We start from the raw sequence: 18139 nt of genomic DNA on the forward strand, positions 1-18139 counted from the left end.
TTTCTAAACGTGCTAATCTAAATATTTGTTCAGCTTGCCAAATGTATATATTCTAGTTCTCCATATTAGCAGTGCTTGGCATCTTGGTCTCTCTCTCTCTCTCTCTCTCTCTCTCTCTCTCTCTGTGTGTGTGTGTGTGTGTAGACATTTAAAGATCCCTCACTTACTCATAGGGTGTGAGGAGGGAAAAGGTTGAATAGGGAGCCATCCAGTGAGTGTGCAAGGTGTTTGTAATATGGACAGGAGCACAAGATGGGCTATTGGTTGTTAGGTTTATGTTTCTGGGAAGGAGGGGGAAATGCAGCTGCTCTGTACTGATTTGAATTAGGTTAGGAGAGATGTGTGCTGACCAACATATTTGAATCTGGTTTATTACAAGTAGGTGTGGCGTTAACAGAGAGAAGTCAGGGCAGAATACTGCAAAGTGGACCTGAACATAGCCCGAAAAACCCACAAAAAACTATGGACTTGAATTATTTTTACAGATGTGGCTTCACCCTTGAAGACATAGAATAATACATTTTCATTTTGATCTTTCAATTATTTGCCACTTTTCACAAAAGACAGGAGTAAGTCATTCTTGATAGAATGAAATAACTTTTGTGAGCAATGCACTAGATCTATACAAGGTTCCTAAGTATAAGCATCATTGGGATGTAGTTTTTGAAAACCCTTTACTTATAGTTGGGAAGAGGGTTATGAGCCACAATGGCATGCGATCTTGATGCCCTAGTTACAAAGATATATAACTTCACTTTGCAAAATTTTCACTTAGATGATTTATGAGAAGATATTAAAAATATGGGACATCATGAATGTATTTTCTTTTTTTTCAGAGGACCAATCCTGCTGGAACAAGTAATGCAGAATTAGCCCAAACGGATCCCGGGATGTACCAGTTGGACATTACATTAAAAAGAGGTCAAAATTTAGCTGCTCGTGATCGAAGAGGTAAGAATATAGTGACAAAAACATTGGGAAAGTATCTTTTTTTGGTGTTTCTCTGCTTAAGTCTTGCTAATTGAGTCTATTCATCTGGTATGTGATCTCCCTCTCTTTCTACTGCCCTCCACCTTTCCTAGCATTATTGGCGCGTTACAGACGGGCAGGGGAGGACGTCTTGGAGGTGTATTTAGCTGAATGCGGAGCCTCCAGACGGCCCGCCCCGGGGGCGTGCTTCAGGTGTTGGAGCTTCCACACGGGGGGCAGTGAAGACGCCTCACCTGGGTCCGTTTCGGACTCGGAGCTTCCATACCGCCGCCTCGGAGGACGCTGCAAAAAGAGAGGCAGCTTCCGCACGGGCGGCCCAAACCGCGGCTTTTTTTTCTTTTGCCGCATGAGAAGTGCGCAGCTTCGCAGCTGCAGCACTAAGCAGCGGCGGCAGAAAGCCTGTCTGCGCATTTAAAGCACCCAAGCCCCTTTAAACTTTTTCCCTGTGACTTTAAAGCTAGGCAGGAGTGGTGTGAGGTAGCAATGTCCAAACTCTGTCCTTCCAGGCGTTTGGACTTCATCTCCCAGAATCCCAGACCACAGGGCAAGGTGGCTGGGGATTCTGGGAGATGAAGTCCAAACGCCTGGGAGGACAGAGTTTGGAGATTGCTGGTTTGGGGACCAGTGAGCCAGGCATGGTGGGAGGAGAGAACAGGAAGGGTAGAATAGAGTAGATAGGGCTGGGAGGGAACACATGCCCTGGGAGGTGAAATGATGTCTTTATGGGACATCATGGGACCTAGTGCCTTGTCAGTGCTCCCTGCCCCTTGATCCCAGGCCCTCTCTAGTTGTCCTTTGCCTTTGGGGGCAAGTTTAGAGGGCATCAAAAGGTCTTGGGCACATTCAAGCTCCGGGGTCTCTTTTTTTTTTCCTTTGCCGGCTGGCGAATGCGCAGCTGCGCAGGGCTAAGCAGCGGCGGCAGAAAGCCTATGGACACATTTAAAGTGCCCAAGCCCCTTTAAAACAAAGGTGGTCTCCTGCCAGCTGGTGATCAGCTGGTGTTGGCATCCTTGTCCGTTTGCACTTTGCCAGTGTCAGCAGCATCATAGATGCCTCCTCTCCTTTGGTCCCCGCGCTCCTGCTGAATCTGCAATGCGCAGCCACAGCTCTCTCCGCTGCCACCGCTGTCCCCCTGCCATCTCCCCTCACCTCCCTTGTACATATGTCAATATTTACAGTTTTAGCGTTTTTTATTGTTAGGTGAAAATGGCAGAGGAATGTGTGTAGGGGTGCACTTTAAAGTCCAAACTTTCCAAGCAGCGTATGCGTACATGTTGCTCTAGGGTTAGGGTTAGGGTTAGGGTTAGGGTTACGAGGCTTAAAATGCGCCGCAGCTGTGCCTCAGCTTCCACAGCTGCATGGCAGCGGACGTTGCAATTAAAGCCTGACTGCAAACTGCGCATGTTCCAAGACCCCAACTCACTATGTGACGGAGCTTTTAAATGGGCAACTTAAAGTAGCGGCGTAGCAATTCTGGTGTACCGGTGCAGCAGCTCTCATGGCTTCTTCCCCTTCTCGATATGTGTCAGCATTCAGGTAGGACTGCTCCAGTTTCTGCAGTTACTCCAGTTTCTGGGACCATATAGCTATCAGGTCAGCCGTCTCAGTATGAGACCAAGACGCCCCCCTGCCTTTTTTCGGGGTGCTGGTGGATGGCTGAGCCATCCTGCCTGGTGGCAAAGGGGAGCCGCCACACAGCTGTGCCAGAAGCAGCCGAACTGTGCCCGTTCCCAGGTGAGAATGGCGCAGGAATTTGTGTAGGGGGCCACTTTAAATCCCAAACTTTCCCTTTTCACTTTCTACAACCAAAACATCCGCCAGCAAAACTTACAACTTCCCGCGGTTCTAGCAACGCATGCGCACAAGTGGCTCTAGGGTTAGGGTTACGAGGCTTAAAATGCGCTGCAGCTGTGCCTCAGCTTCCACAGCTCCATGGCAGCGGACGTTGCAATTAAAGCTTGACTGCAAACCATGCATGTCCCGGGAACCCGACCCATTATGCGACGCAGCTGACACGGAGCTTTTAAACCGGCAACTTATATTTGCGGCGTAGCAATTCTGACGTATCGGTGCAGGGGCTTACAGACGGAGCTGCGCAGGTACGCATCAAACAGAAAAGAAGCGGAAAAAAGCAGCACCTTTTTAATGTCGCTTCTTCCCGCTTGGGGCGTGCGGGGGGCGTGTTCATGACGGCATTCAGGTAAGGCCCGTCTGAAGGCTCTACCTTCATGACGTCATGAGTACATCCCTTTTTGCCCGTCTGTAACCCGCCATTGTCTTATCTAATGAGTTGTGCCTTCTCATGAAGTGGCCAAAGTGTAACAGCCTTAATTTGATAATCATGCTTCTAGATAAATTTCTAACTTTATCTGCTCAAGAACTCACTTGTTTGTATTTTTGGCTGTCCATGATATCCTCAGCCCTCTTTTCTAGCACCACCAAAAGAAATGATTTTCTTCTTACCCACTTTTTTCACTGTGCAGTTCTCACATCTATACATGGTGATGGGAAATACAGTGGGTTGGATTATTCTAACTTTAATGTTCAGTTGTATATCTTTACACTTTAGGATCTTGTATAGTTCTTTCATAACTGCACTTCCCATTCCTAGTCTTCTTATTTTCTTGACTGTGGTCTCTGTTCTGATCAATGTTTTATCCAAGGTATGGGAATTCTTTAACTATTTTGTCTAGGTTGAATTTGTCTATCATTGTCTAGGTTGAATTTGTGTAATTTCCCCTTGTTTATATGCAGTCCATTTGCTTTTTAAAGTATATATGTTTGTAAGAGAATACAGATTCCCTATTCATTCTTAAGCCATATAGCAAACTGGATCTAACAGACAAAAGTATCTATGGGGGAAAATAAACAGCCCAAATGGAGTGAATTGCTGCCGCCCCTTTGAGCACTGGATTGGGACTGCAGCAACCGCACGTCGTGGCTCCAATCCAGCATTTTTTTGATCCCAAAAGAAGCGTCAAGATGCCGCTTCTTTGGGGAGCAGAAAAAGGGTGCCTTTGTTGCCACAGTGGCACTTTTTGGTGCTCCATTTGGCATATGGCATCTGAATGCTGTGCGAAAAGAGTGCCATAACAACACCTACTGTGAGGTCAGGCAGGCAGCATGACAGCGGCTTGGGGTGGAGTTAATACTGGCCCTTTTGGCCAGTCTGTTTAGCCTCTATGACTAAAACAGATTCAGTCTAACAGTTTTGGCTCCTGGTTGGCTTCCATAACCACCTATTTTCTAATCTGCACTACAGAAATAATGTGGTTGCATGCTGCTTTATCTTTCAAGACTCAATTCTATGGAAATCTGGAATTTGTAGTTTTGTGACATATTTAACCTCTGTCAGAGATCTCTGGTGCTACAACAAATTACAAATCCTAGAATTCAATAGCATCGAGCCATTGCAATTAAAATGGTATCCAACTGCATTATTTCTCCAGTTCATATTAGACCCTATGTTTGAAAAAAAGCCAAGTGTTCTATACCTGGATGCCTAAAATGAAAGTGGTGAGATAGGGAGTACAGCAAGATTGACAGCTTCAACCAGTATTTAATAAGCTCTTACCTTTGCTGCTGAGTACTTTTGTGAAGCAGGAAAAAACCTGCTGTGATTCTTTGTTTTTGTTTTTTAATGTTATGCCTCTTTTTATATTGAAGCAGCTCTGAATTGCTGTTGTGCTGGATAAGTTACTAATCTGGTCTTGGTAGCCTTTGATTTTAGATGTCACAGGCATGTAAAATTAGTAGTTGTGAATATGTCAGGTTTTATGTTAAGGATGTCTTTAGCAGGAGCAGTAAATCTCATTTTATTGGTGTTTAGATAATCCTAGTACTATGGATTTCATTTGCTTCAGAGATGATGCCTTGGGAGTATAATGAGAAATAATTCAGTGTGATATTCTAGTCATTGTAATAGGCTTAACATCTTCTAAATCACTTTTATCTATATTGCAGCAAATAACAAACTGTCTCAAATAGTTCCACTACTGACCTTGATTGAATGGCAATGGGAAAACAGCATTATATGAATTCTCAGTGATTCATTCCTATTTTTAATATATATCATAAAGCAGGACTTGCCAAACTGCTCTGTAAATTAAAACATTTTTATCCTATGAAATGATCATGATTATAGCAATGTTTAAAAGTAAGCTGAATCACAACATGAAATAAGGCTACTTGCTAGGGTGGTAATTCTCAGTGACAAGATCAAGAATCAAAGCTGTGACATTTTAGCCAAGTTACAGTGGACCCTTGTTATCCAGTGGGGTTTGGTTCAAGGATCCCCTGTGGATACCAAAATCCATGGATGCTCAAATCCCATTAAATACAATGACACAGTAAAATGATGCTCCTTATATAAAACTGCAAAATTATTGAACTGTATATATTTTTAAAATATTTTCAAGCTGTGGATGCTTGAATCCATGGATAAAAGATCTGTGGATATGGTGGGATGACTGTACTTGTTATGTAGTTGATTTTCTGTACCCTGATTATTGATAATATCCAGTTGAAAACAATGTGAGTACATTTTATTTTGCATTTTTGCTCTGTGTGGCGATTGTCAGATTGCAACTCTGCCTTTGGGAATCTTACACGTTAAAATTCAAGACAAATCTGTCTATTGCAATGACCATTATCAACATGTCTTATTGATACCACATCTGGATTATAGCAGTGTGCCTTACATAGGGATGTCTCAGAAAGTAACATTGTTCCAGAGTGTGGCAGTGTAGGGTTGCACATAGGAAATACTAGAAACATTGTCAGAAGAGCTGGACTGGCATTCCTCTTTATTCTGGTAACAATTCAAAGTGCTGATCCTTGCCTTTAATGTCCTGAATTGTTTGAGACTAGAATAGTTTTTTCTGCATGAGTCTGTCTGCCAATTGGAACCTGTCCTTGAAGAACATTGTATGTGTCCCAGAATTCCCATTACAGACCAACCACCTCTACATTGGCAAAAACTTTACTGTTTTAGAAAGACATTTATATTGTTTATTGCTGCCTTGCTGAATTTAATTTTTGAAAGTCGGATTTTAAAAATTATGACATTTACAGTTTGAAAATTTCTTAAAATTTGTACCTTCTCCTGTTTGAGGTAGTCAAGGACAACTTTATGAGCATTGTTGTGGTCCCAAGCTGGCCACTGCAAGGAGCTGGAATTTAAACTGCTCCTTTTTGGTGGCGGCAGCAGAGCGGCTTCTGGCTGTTTTGGTGGCATGTGTCATGCAAACGCCTCACCCCCAAAGCAGCCGGAAGCTGCTTCTTTAGGCCCATGTGTTTTGGGCCTACGATTCCTTTATTCCTTAACACGAAGAGGCATTAATTACCTCTTTAGTCCAATAAGCTGTCCTCATCCTACTAGATTTTACCAGCCAGGAGGGCTATGGGACAAGAATCCAAATGGCCATTGGTCATTCGATTATATACATGTAATTTGTTCACAACTTCTTGCTATATTAATTGAAACTTATCCAATAAAATCCATCCAATAAAAATTGACCAAATCGTACTTTGGAAAACTCTTGAGACCTATATACCACAATAATAACCTCAAGGTTCCAGTGGATTCAAGAGATACTATGCTCAAAAATGCCTTGTCAAAAAAGTCACAGTGGCCTGTTACAGACAGCCAAAATAAAACTGCTTCGAGTCACTTTGGAGTTATGGTATTTCAATGATACATGCGTCCTAAGAGTCCAAAGGCCGCACCAAAGCCACGCTCCACTCCTAAGGCTGGAATGCAGCTTTGGTGAAGCTTCCAGACTCTTAGGACTCATGCATCATTGAAATACCATACCTCCAAATGACCCGAAGCAGCTTTATTTTGGCTGTCTGTAACAGGCCAGTGGAACACTCAGGCTGCATCTGCACTGCAGAAATAATCCAGTCTGACACCACTTTATCTGCCACAGTTCAATGCTATAAAATTCTGGAATTTGTGGTTTTGTCAGATATTTAGCTTTCTCTGTCAGAGAGCTCTGGAGCCCCAACAAATGACAAAACTCAGAATTACATAGAATTGATCCATGGCAAGTAAAATGGTGTCAGACGGGATGTAGCCATTAACTTTCATAATCAGCTTAAAGGCATTATGTAAACAGCTCTAACCAACCCTGAATGGGATATAGAGGGTGCAGGGGCGGCAGCAAACAAACATTTCTTCACTGCCTTAACTGTCATTGAGTATGCTTTACAGGGGTACAGACAAGCATTCAGTTGTCTTTGGAGTTCATCACACGGGAGGAATTTTTCTTAATTTCGAATGAAAAGAAAGTGGGGCTAGAATGCATTCACATGAATTTGATAGTTCAACTAATTTATGTGAATTTGAATTGCGTTCGGACTGACTTCCCATTGCCCGAAATTGCATGTGGTAGTCTATCATGCAATAACAGTAAACCCCATGATTGCGTTTGGATTGCCATGGGATTATACTTCCAATTTCCCTTGACTGATAACGTCCTTTGCTTGGCGTTTTCCTCACTTGTGTTCTAGAAATCTCTCAGTTTGCTTTACTGCCTTAAAATCTGGGATCTACTGAGGGGTACACCATGGAGCTGCCCTGGGTCTGTAGTAGAAAAAGATCAAGGTGCAGTACCCCTGTTTTCATCCTCACAACAACCCTGTGAGGTTTGTAAAACAAGATGTAGCAACTGGCCCAGCACTGTGACTGCTACAGTGTACTGAATTCCATTATAAATTCCACGCAAAGTTAATTCTAATTGCTTTTATTTTGACTTCTTCCTACCTTCTTGAACCCTCCAGTGCCTTTCTGCTATTAGTTAGGCTCTTACTTTGGCAGTCTTATGCTGTTTTATTGCTTTGTGCTTTTAAAGTTGTTTCATGACTATCCTAGTTGATATCATTCCAGCAAAATTACTGTCCTGAAGGTAGTAGTTTTCTTTGTGATAAGCTAGGATTAAAGTATGAACTACTTCAGGGGAACCATCCATTTCTGTCAGATACAACCCATAGTTTCCATCTCAAATCCTGTGAAGCAGTTGTCAGTGGAGGTCAGCCTATATATTTGTGAAAAGCCCTGAATTTTGTTCAGTTATTACTATTAAACTAACTCACAAACCGAAATGATAGCTCTGAGAGTTATAAATTGCTGCATCTATTAAACTGGGTGTGGATTCTGAACTGTTCAACGGCACAGAAATAGGCAGAAGGAGCTGCGCATATCAAAGAAAGACTGATAGAGCTTAATGAGTTTCCAATTACACCAAGATTTTAGCGGTGTATCAGCTATTTCATTCTTCAGCAGCTGAGCTGAAAAGCAAATGAATGAAAAAATAACATTAATAAACAAAGGCTAGAAAACTGAAAAAGGTTTCAAACTGTTAATAATGTTGCTTGCAACAAACACTGGAACGTTATCCTAAATATTGTTTTTGCCTAAAAGTTGGTGTATGCATAGACTTGTGATATTTCTCAAATCCTGACATCTAATTTGCATATTATTCTGATTATGCATATTACTCCAATCTTCATTATAATTATACAAATGAGATGCAACAATTGTTGCAATTTTTCTACTATGTTTCAATCTTCATACAATTATTTACAGTTATAGAGAACAAGTATAGAGTAATGTTTAATGTGCTGGACTCAGGACAGGGAGACCATATGAACATGGCTTACCATTGCCTCTCAGCAAATCTACCTTATGGAATTGGTGCGTGAATTAAAAGGGAGAGGGAAACCATATTAAGTAGACATGTAAATTTATAATACAGTAGAAATAAAAGAAGATGAATATTAACATATGATCACAAACAAACACTTCCAGTGGTATTTCCATCAGTTCCCTCCCCCCCCCCCCATCAAAACAAACCTCTGAGAGTGACTGCTGTTTGATTCACACGACATTCACAAGAAAAAGTATGGTCTGGATTCATTCAGAGACACAGAATAAATATCATATTATAACTAGGAAACATTCTGTCATAACATTTTTCACCTATATGACTTTTCATCAAAATGTGCATTAGTTGCAAAAGCAAATAATTTGTACTTAGATGTCTGTTCTGTCACCCTGTTCTGTATGGTAATGCCATTAAAGATCCAGTGTGGTGTAGTGATTTAAATGTTGGACTAAGATCCAGGGTCAAATCTCTGCTCAGCCATGGAAACACACTGGGTTACTCTGGGCAAGTCACATGCTCTCAGCCACAGAGGAAGTTAAGAGCAAACCACCTCTGAAGAAATCTTGCTAAGAAAATCCCATGATAGGTTCACCTCAATGCCACCATAAGTCAGAAACAACTTGAAAACACAACAACAACAACAACAACAACAACAACAATGCCAGTTAAGGTAATGATAAACACCTGCGCTTTTCACATTTCCATATATCTTTCCTCTAAATCCCAGATAAGGGAGACTCAGTCTGTATACACTGACAGAGGCTTTCTTTCCATACTTTGAAGAAGACTCTTTTGGTTGAAGTGAATATTATCTGGAAATCTGTATGTATGTTTTGACTAAATTATTCTATGTGTTGTATATGTTTTTAACTGTATTTATGTTTTGAATATAGAACTCTGTATTGCATATGTTTTTAATACATTATTCCATTCATACAATCCTGCTTGCTTTTTGTTTTGGCACCACTGGTGTTTTCTCTGTTGTGGGTTAGCAGTGCTGTAGGTGGCACAACAATTGACATGAAAACCAGCTGCAGATTGGCAGCAGTTCATCATGTCTTAAATGAGTTCTGTGAAGAACCTCCTTCTTCCCCCTTTGTTCAAAGTGGAAGTAATTTAGCTGCTGATTCTAACAGGAAGATAGTGCCACCATGTGTCTGTAGTCTGCAGGACTGTAAAAACTGAGCTGCCAATTCTAACTGGGAAGATACTGCCCCCATGTGCTTAGAACGATGGTTACCACTGTACCTATTGTATACCATTAGTCTTCAGACTGCAAAATCTCACTGTAGTTAAAACAGAATGCTTGAATTTTTAGACATTCTTTTCATAGGAGTGGAACGGGACTAACATGTATATTCAGTTAGTTTGACATGTCTAATTGAATTAATATGTGAATTGTGGGTCAAAATGGAAATGAATGGGAGTCCCATTTATTTGTGCTTCATATATATTAACTCTTAGGATATATTTGCACAAGTAATCTAGCACCACCAGAGCCATGCATGTATCATGTAATTTTGCTTATGGCTGGAAGAATACTTCTTATAGTAATATATTGATGCAACCTGAATCATGGCAGGCATCATGTGGGGGAAATTCAAGTTTCCCAAGGCTTCAGCCTTTGTTAAGGAAACAAAATATCAAAAAAATATCAAAGCCAAGCCTGTTAGAGTCTAGCTTTTAAATCAGCAGAGCAGCAGAAAGCAGTCTTTGTTTAACAATGCTTCTCTAAGAACTTAGGCTGACACAAATAGCTTCAAGTTTAAAAACAAAACTTTACTAATGGCTTAAATCTACATATGCACGGAAGCTGCATCCTAACCTATTTAATGAATAGTTCAGGTAAAAGAAGAAATCTTTATATCACCATCTTCCGGAAGAAAGTTGACAGAGCATGGAGATGGGAGACCAGGAGAAAGCAAGGGAGATCGTTTTGTGTCTGAGAACTTCCTAAGGAAGTTAGCTGAATTACATGGTGTGCTTACCAATTTACAAAGGTGTTTATTGCCCCTGTAATCCAGCAGGACCAAATGGCATGCAAATACAGAGAAAACATGCAGGGAAAAACCTATCTATCTGAGGAGGGGGAGAGAGAATGCAATGGTTTTCTAATCATCATTTTCCAGCCAGCCAGTACTAATATACACATTCTCACTCCATGTCTTTCTTACTACAGTATCAAATATTCTGATAAGATCTTTTCAAAATAATAATAAAAAAATCTAGGATCAATACACAAATGAAACAGGTCAACCATTTGAGTTTCTGAATAGCCTTGACATTTCTGTTGTTTACTATCAAGTCAAATTTGATTTACAGCAACCCTATGAATGACAGTCCTCCAAAAGACCCAGTCATCAAGAACCCTGCTCATGTCTCCCTTGAGATAACTTTCTATGAAAGCTACCATGCTACAAATAGAAGCTATATTAAACACAATATGCATAAGTAGTTAGCTTACCAGTCATGTCAAACAACATCTACAGAGCAACAGATTGCCCAACAATAACCTAAATAATGGAGACACACAATTAGCTCTATTGCCCAGTAAACTGTTGGGTCATGTGTGTTGGGTAAAGTGCTGGGCTGCGACTTCAGAGATTCAAGTTCAAGTCTCTAATGAGCCATCAAACTCACCAGGTGACTTTAGGCTAGTCATGCACTTGCTCATCTTGATCTACCTCATAGGGGTATTGTGAAGACAAGTGTGGAAAGGACGCAAGCTATGTACACAAGTTTTGCGCTCAGTAGAGGAAAGGTGGAATATAAATATAAATAAAAGATATTTTATGGTTGGAAAAGGAAGAAAGCAACAGCATTATTTGCAAAGATCTGTCTGGAAATTAGCCACCACGTGCCATCATGATGTAATCTGAGTGTTGAACTAGGGGTCTTGGAGGCCAGGGTTCAAATCCCTGTTCAGCCATGGAAACCCACTTCCTGACCCTTAGGAGAAAAGGAAAATCATGTGATAGCATTGCCATAAGTTAAAATTGGCTTTGAGGCACTTAACCACAAATCAGAAAGTTATCTCAATAATTAAAAGGGGCATTATGTTTATACTAGCGTACTTTATTCTTGAGAAGAAGAAAAAATCAAATAAGTGATACTTACTATGTATTAAAATATGTATTAAATTAAAATTATAGGAGGGTGCTAATAATATCAGTGGCAATCTTTTCATCAGTAAGGCTGATGAACTTGGTTATACTTAATTCATATTTAGTTGGACAGAATACATTGCCATGTTGTGGTTTGATGAAATATCACACAAATGTCTGGAGTGTCTTGATAGAATAAATTTAAATGAGATTTTTTAAAAGCTCTTTCGTACTGCAGTGAACATGTGAACATGTTTGTATGATGCCTTAGCTCTCTGATATATTTCTGTGATAATTGCACACTTAATTTAAAAACACAGGGAAATGAATAGACTTCTGAAAGGATCATCTTTACAAATATAAGCTGTTTTGTTTTAGTTTTTTACAGTCCTGAGAAATTGATATTTTGGTTTAAAACGGGTCGGCAACCTTCGGCCCGCGGGCTGGATGCGGCCCGTGGAGGCCTGCCGACCGGCCCCTGGCTGCTGTTGCCACCTCCGCCACGGCTGCCCGTCACGGCTTTTCGCTGCTCTGGGCGCCGTCATTTTGGGCGAAAAAAATGGCGGCGCCCATAGCGACCTCTGGAGCTATGGGCGCTGCCACTTTTTTGCCCAAAATGGCGGCGAAGTCTCGCGTGACCTCGCCGCCATTTTGCCGCCCAAAATGGCGGTGCCCAGAGCGGCGAAAAGCTGCGATGGGCGGCCGCGGCGGCCACGGCGGTGGGCCTCTAGGAGGCCCGCTGCCGTCTCTGGGGCCCTCTAGGAGGGCTCCGAGGGCGGCAGGGGGCCTCTGGGGGGCCCTTTGCCGTCTCTGGGGCCCTCTAGGAGGGCTCCGAGGGCGGCAGGGGGCCTCTGGGGGGCCCGCTGCCGTCGCTGGGGCCCTCCAGGAGGGCTCTGACGGCAGCAAGGGGGCTCTGGGAGGCCCGGTGCCATCGCTGGGGCCCTCCAGGGGGCCCTCCAGCGCTGGCGGCCCCCACCAGCTTTTTTGCCGGTCTCTGACAGGGCCTGGGGCCCTGTCAGGGGCCAGCAAAGATTGGGAGGCCTGGCCTCCGGAGGGTGGAAGCTCCGCCCCTGGCATGTGACCCCGCCCCCTGGAGGGTGGAAGCTCCACCCCCGGCACATGGCCCCACCCCAGAGGGTTGAAGCTCCACCCCCGGCTTCGGCCCCCTAGTCGCCTGAGGGACAGCAACCCGGCCCCCGGCTCAAAAAGGTTGCCTACCCCTGGTTTAAAAGATTAAATGTGTACAGTATTTCATTATTAGAGCAATTGATGTTAAAACTGGGGATAATTTTAAAAAATGCTAGCCTTAGGTTGGGGGAGATTTGTTTTTTTCATTTAAATAACGAATATTTCACATCATGTTCCATGACCTCTGTTTTGCATAGAAAACAAATGTAAACAAAAAGACTAAGTAAAAGAATTCAGAGATAAATTAGTAACAAACTGAATAAAATGATATAAGAGCAGTCCATAAACTTGCACCAAACCTATCACATATTAAAGTTACTAAAACAGGTTTCAAGGGTTAATTCAGAAGACTGAGGCCCTGTGCAGATTGTCCTTAAAGGCCAGCTTGGGGGTGGAGTTAGGGTGTGGTGCCTACATGACATATGTCCCGACTCTGCCCCCCAGGCAGCATGATGCACACAGTGCACAGCATCACGGTGCTCATTTGACGCTGTGTCTGCACAATGCAGCGCTGAAGGAGTATGGTAAAGCCGTGGCACCATGGCTATTGTGCCTTTTGCAGGGCACAAAAAGGAGCCACTTTTTGAAGCTCCTTTTTGCGCCCTGCAAAGGCCAGGTTGGTGGCATGCTGTTGCCGCGGCCCCGATCTGGTGAAAATGGAGGTGGTTGCAGCCCACCTCTTAGGGGTGGTCTGCACAGCCCCTAAAAGTATTATAAAAGAGCTTCATACACATGATTAGCTGTGAGGAGGTATTATTTCTAGTGTCATTATGTGATAGTGCAATTTGAATCTTTGAGCAATATTCAAGGGACTCAACATATTATGAAACAATAACTTCCACTTTAGAATCTAATGCCTCATATTTGTGAGGTCAATTTATGCATTATCATTATCTGCCATAGTTTCACAACTGCATTTTTCATAAAATTTAAAATATTAGACTATCTAGTCCTCCAAAAGAAAAAAAAAGACAGTCTCACTTTTTGTTTCAAAACAGAGACATACATATTACGTATAACTTTCATTATTGTTTCAGGGACAAGTGATCCATATGTCAAGTTTAAAATTGGTGGGAAAGAATTTTTCAGAAGCAAAACAATCCAGAAAACACTTAATCCTGTATGGGAAGAAGGAACTTCCATTATTATTGAACATCTACGGGAACAACTGTATATAAAGGTAAGCCCCGTTCAATTTTCCTTAAAAGTAGTAAAAATATTGTGTTAAATCATGCCATATCAACATTCCAGTGGAATTTTATGTTAATGTCGCTGTAGCAAACTTTATTCTTAACAAAAGTTACATCTTGCCTTTGCTTGTTAATGTGTCTCAAAACTGTTTAGAGCACAAATACAGTGCGCCTGCATCATACGCAGGCACCCCATACGTGCCTTTCAGCGCCGCACAACCTAAAAGAAATGGCACATGGCATACATGAGCCCCATTATGTTGAATGGGGCATGGCATACATGAGCCCCATTATGTTGAATGGGGCTCGAGCGTACGTGGAACTTGCCTTATGCAGGGTGTTCTGGAACAGATCCCCGCAAATGGCACAGACCCGCTGTATTTGAAATATTCTCTGAAATATATAGTCACCCCTCCTTTTTCATACGCACTGCAGGCATATGCCCCATTTATTCTCCCTCCAGTCATCCTTCGCGCATAAGCAAGGGACACAGGTCTGAAGACTGCGAGAATGAAGGGAGGACTATAGATTAATTTTAGGAAAACGGTACTATTTCAACTGAAAAGTGAATAGCGCAATTGAAATTTAAACCTCAGTTTTTTAAAAAAAAACCCAGCTGCAGGTCTGCGAGTACTACCAATTTGTACTTTAATGCTCAGCTGAAAGATCTCCTTGTATAGACAGTATTCATCTGACAGGTTGTATAAAGTTTGGTTTTGCTAATATTCCCAATTCTGAGTGTAACCTGCCAAACTTCTTTTCTCTATTTTTGTCTATTGTCTACTTTTTTAGGTATTTGATTATGACTTTGGGCTTCAAGATGACTTTATAGGGTCAGCTTTTTTGGATCTGAATTCACTAGAACAAAACAGGTACTGTGCTGTAAAACTGTTGAATTATATCAATAAAGTTTGATTCTCCCTGGCTTCTTCTTGCTCTACCTCATCTTGGGAATGTCAGGATGATTGTGGTGTTATCACTAGTTACTGCTCTTGTGAGTAATCATTTAAGGTTTTTTTCCATAGTGGTAAAATTCAAAGATATAGTTAATCTGTAGAATCAGTATGTAGAGAGATCTTGTAGCACCTTTGAGACTAACTGAAATAAAGAAGTTGGCAGCATGAGCTTTTGTAGACTTCAGTCTACATCCTCAGATGCATCTGAGGAGTAGACTGAAGTCTACAAAAGCTCATGCTGCCAACTTCTTTATTTCAGTTAGTCTCAAAGGTGCTACAAGATCTCCCTATATACATTTAAGGTTTTGTCGAACTTTTTGTTTAATTTGACTTTTTTCTCTAAAGTCATCTCCAGGAGAAGATAACACGATGCATTTCTGATGGTGGCCTCTATCTACAGTTGTTTATGCCATTGTTTAGTAGCTTTAATGTTAATCACTAGGATACCCTAGTCCAGCACTCAGATATCTACAGCACTCTGGGCCATTATTGTATTAATCCCAATAGATGTCTCAGATGTGCTTTCTTAGGCAGTATATTCCACATAATGGATGCCATCCATTCAGAAGTTTACCATTCTTCTTTTTTGTCAAATGCCAGCATACAGAGCAGGGCATTCCCTAAATTCTCAGTGTGAAACAGATAATAGGGAATGGGGTACACAAACTCCTAGATCAAAGGAGTGTAAAGTACAAACCACAGACCACATGCAGCCCCTAAGGCGGTTTCTAATGCAGCTCAAACCACTAATGCCTCCCTACAGTTTTAAAAAATGAGCCCAAAAAGGATCAATTCCTGGAATGTTACAGCAATGATGATTTTGGATTAAAATAAGATTCTCCTCACTTCGTTTTGTTCTCCCAGGCACATGAAAAGGAAAACAGAAGTGGACATTTGGCCACTTCTGAGGAGGGGGAATAGATTGTTTAATGCCGCCCCTGCCTAAAATGTCTCAGAACCACAGCAAACACATGTCGCAGTTCTGAGGGTTCCCTCTGCTGTGGGTACAAACTGGAGCTGGAAAAAAAAAAAAGCTCCTTTTTGGGCTGGGTTTCCATTGCCTGGGAGCACCTTTGGCACATCTTCCACATGTCCTGGGGTGTGTATGCATCATCTAATTGCCATGCCACCAGGCCACATGAAAGCTGGCTTTTTGGGCCCATCTTTTGGGGTCCTAGTTTAGGTTTTTGGAGGAGAGGGGGTTCAGACTTGGTGCATTTCACAGTGGATCCTGTGGTCAGAAAACTGGCCCAAGGGAGCCCAGAACTTGTGCACTCCTGTTTTCTACATTGCAGTTTGAATTGACTGTTCTGAGGTTTGAACAAGCTCTGTTACCAGAACAGTGCCTGATGAAATCCTGAATCCTCCAGGTTGTATGAGAAAAATTAGAAGAGGACTAGCATCTCTGTAAAAACCAAGACACCCTGTAATTTTAGCTGTTTATCTTCGTTTCTCTTAACAACTGCCCAAATTTAGTTTATACTAAATAAAATGAATGGTTTTGAGGGGGGGAGGGTTGTTTTGTTTTCTGTAAAAAAAAAAAAAGGAAAGTACTTTCTGTCTTGCAATGTTAAATCTTCCTGCTGTGCAAAAGCTTCCCACATTCCAGTCTGGAACTGGCCAAAGCCATAACTTTCTCAAAGTAAAAATTACTGGTTACCTAGTCAGCGTCTGCTGCAAAACAGGGCTGAGAACTAAAAGAAACAAAGTTAGAATAAATAATGTAAAGATAACAGTTCCATAATACAAAGAATGGGAGCTATCCAGTGAACCCTAGCTACTACCCTATTTTGTAGCCTATTGTTGAAAAGTACAAGACACAAATAGAGTGGTTCAAATTTCCTTCTTAACCTATGTTGTTGCAAGTTTGTCACATGCCATGTGTGCTTGCCTTGCATCTCTAGCTTGTAATATACTGGGAGAAGGTAGCACTAGCAGAAACATTACTGTTTAAAGCTTAGATCCCAATACAGAAAATCTGTGAAACCTGATCCTTAGGAAACATCTGTATTTGTGCTTATGCTACAGACATTTTTTGCACTGTGTATTTGTTTTTCTAGGCCAATTGATGTTACGCTAAGTCTAAAAGACCCACATTATCCTGATGATGACCTTGGAATTATATTACTGTCTGTGCTGCTGACACCAAAAGAACAACAGACGGAAGGGGTAAGTGTGTGTTAAGCATGCTGGAAAGTAAGTGCAGATTTTCATCCCCCTTTCTGACCAGATGCATATAAATCTCATGTGTTCTATCACCAGATAACTGAATTAAAAAGGTGAAGGAAGGGATTTCTTATTCACCTTTGTAAGTTCCACTTTTCCAGTACATATTTATAGTTGCTGGTCAGGTTTTGTGATTTATGTGACTGCAGATCCCATACTTCAGATCAAGTCTTCCTGTAATGATGTTGGTATAGGCATGATTTTGAAAAAAAATTAGGCAAAGAATTTTGGATCTAGTGCTGTGCCATTCAAACTGCAACATTTTGGGACTATTTCAGTGACTTTTCATAGTAGGGAAACAAAAGAGCCCAATTACTCTGTGTAATTGCTGAAACACTGAAAATATTTATCTGGAATAAAAAATATGGAGCTCTGTGTGAACCATTACCTGAAAATGTCATTACTAGAGCATAAAACTGGTCAAGACCAGGAAACTGAATTAAAAGCACCAATAAAAATATATATATGAAATTTGAAAATTTCCATGTACTCCTATGGGTACGCATATTAATCTGATGTATCTGATAAGTACTCTTTTTGAAAGAAAATCCATCTTTGGGCTGGAGCACATGGGCAGGAAAAAGCAGTTCAATCTTGAGTTTTCTCAAAGTGGGTCTAAACCCTGCTGTCCACACAGCCTGCTACCAAGGTGGCCAAATACCCAAGGGCTGTCTGCACCACACAGTGTCCCCACCATACATGTCACACAAACACATTGCCCGTGACCTCCTGTTACTTTCCTCTACCCATGCAGATGCCATTCCATTGGATGCCCCCTGTATGATCAGTCACACAGTTGCAGGTGTGATGAACTGCTT

General features: G+C 41.7%; 1 protein-coding gene across 1 annotated transcript in view; it reads left to right on the forward strand.

The window, feature by feature from the left end:
- MCTP1 (multiple C2 and transmembrane domain containing 1) overlaps positions 1–18139 on the forward strand; it is a 268422-nt gene that overhangs the window by 70249 nt on the left and 180034 nt on the right. The window contains exons 2-5 of the mRNA XM_042454215.1: positions 837–951; positions 13987–14129; positions 14932–15011; positions 17156–17264. Of these exons, the coding sequence (XP_042310149.1) occupies positions 891–951; positions 13987–14129; positions 14932–15011; positions 17156–17264 (393 nt within the window). The 5' untranslated portion in view covers positions 837–890. The remainder of the gene's footprint in view (positions 1–836; positions 952–13986; positions 14130–14931; positions 15012–17155; positions 17265–18139) is intronic.

This window comes from Sceloporus undulatus, chromosome 2 (genome assembly GCF_019175285.1).
Source record: "Sceloporus undulatus isolate JIND9_A2432 ecotype Alabama chromosome 2, SceUnd_v1.1, whole genome shotgun sequence".
Classification (NCBI taxonomy): domain Eukaryota; kingdom Metazoa; phylum Chordata; class Lepidosauria; order Squamata; family Phrynosomatidae; genus Sceloporus; species Sceloporus undulatus.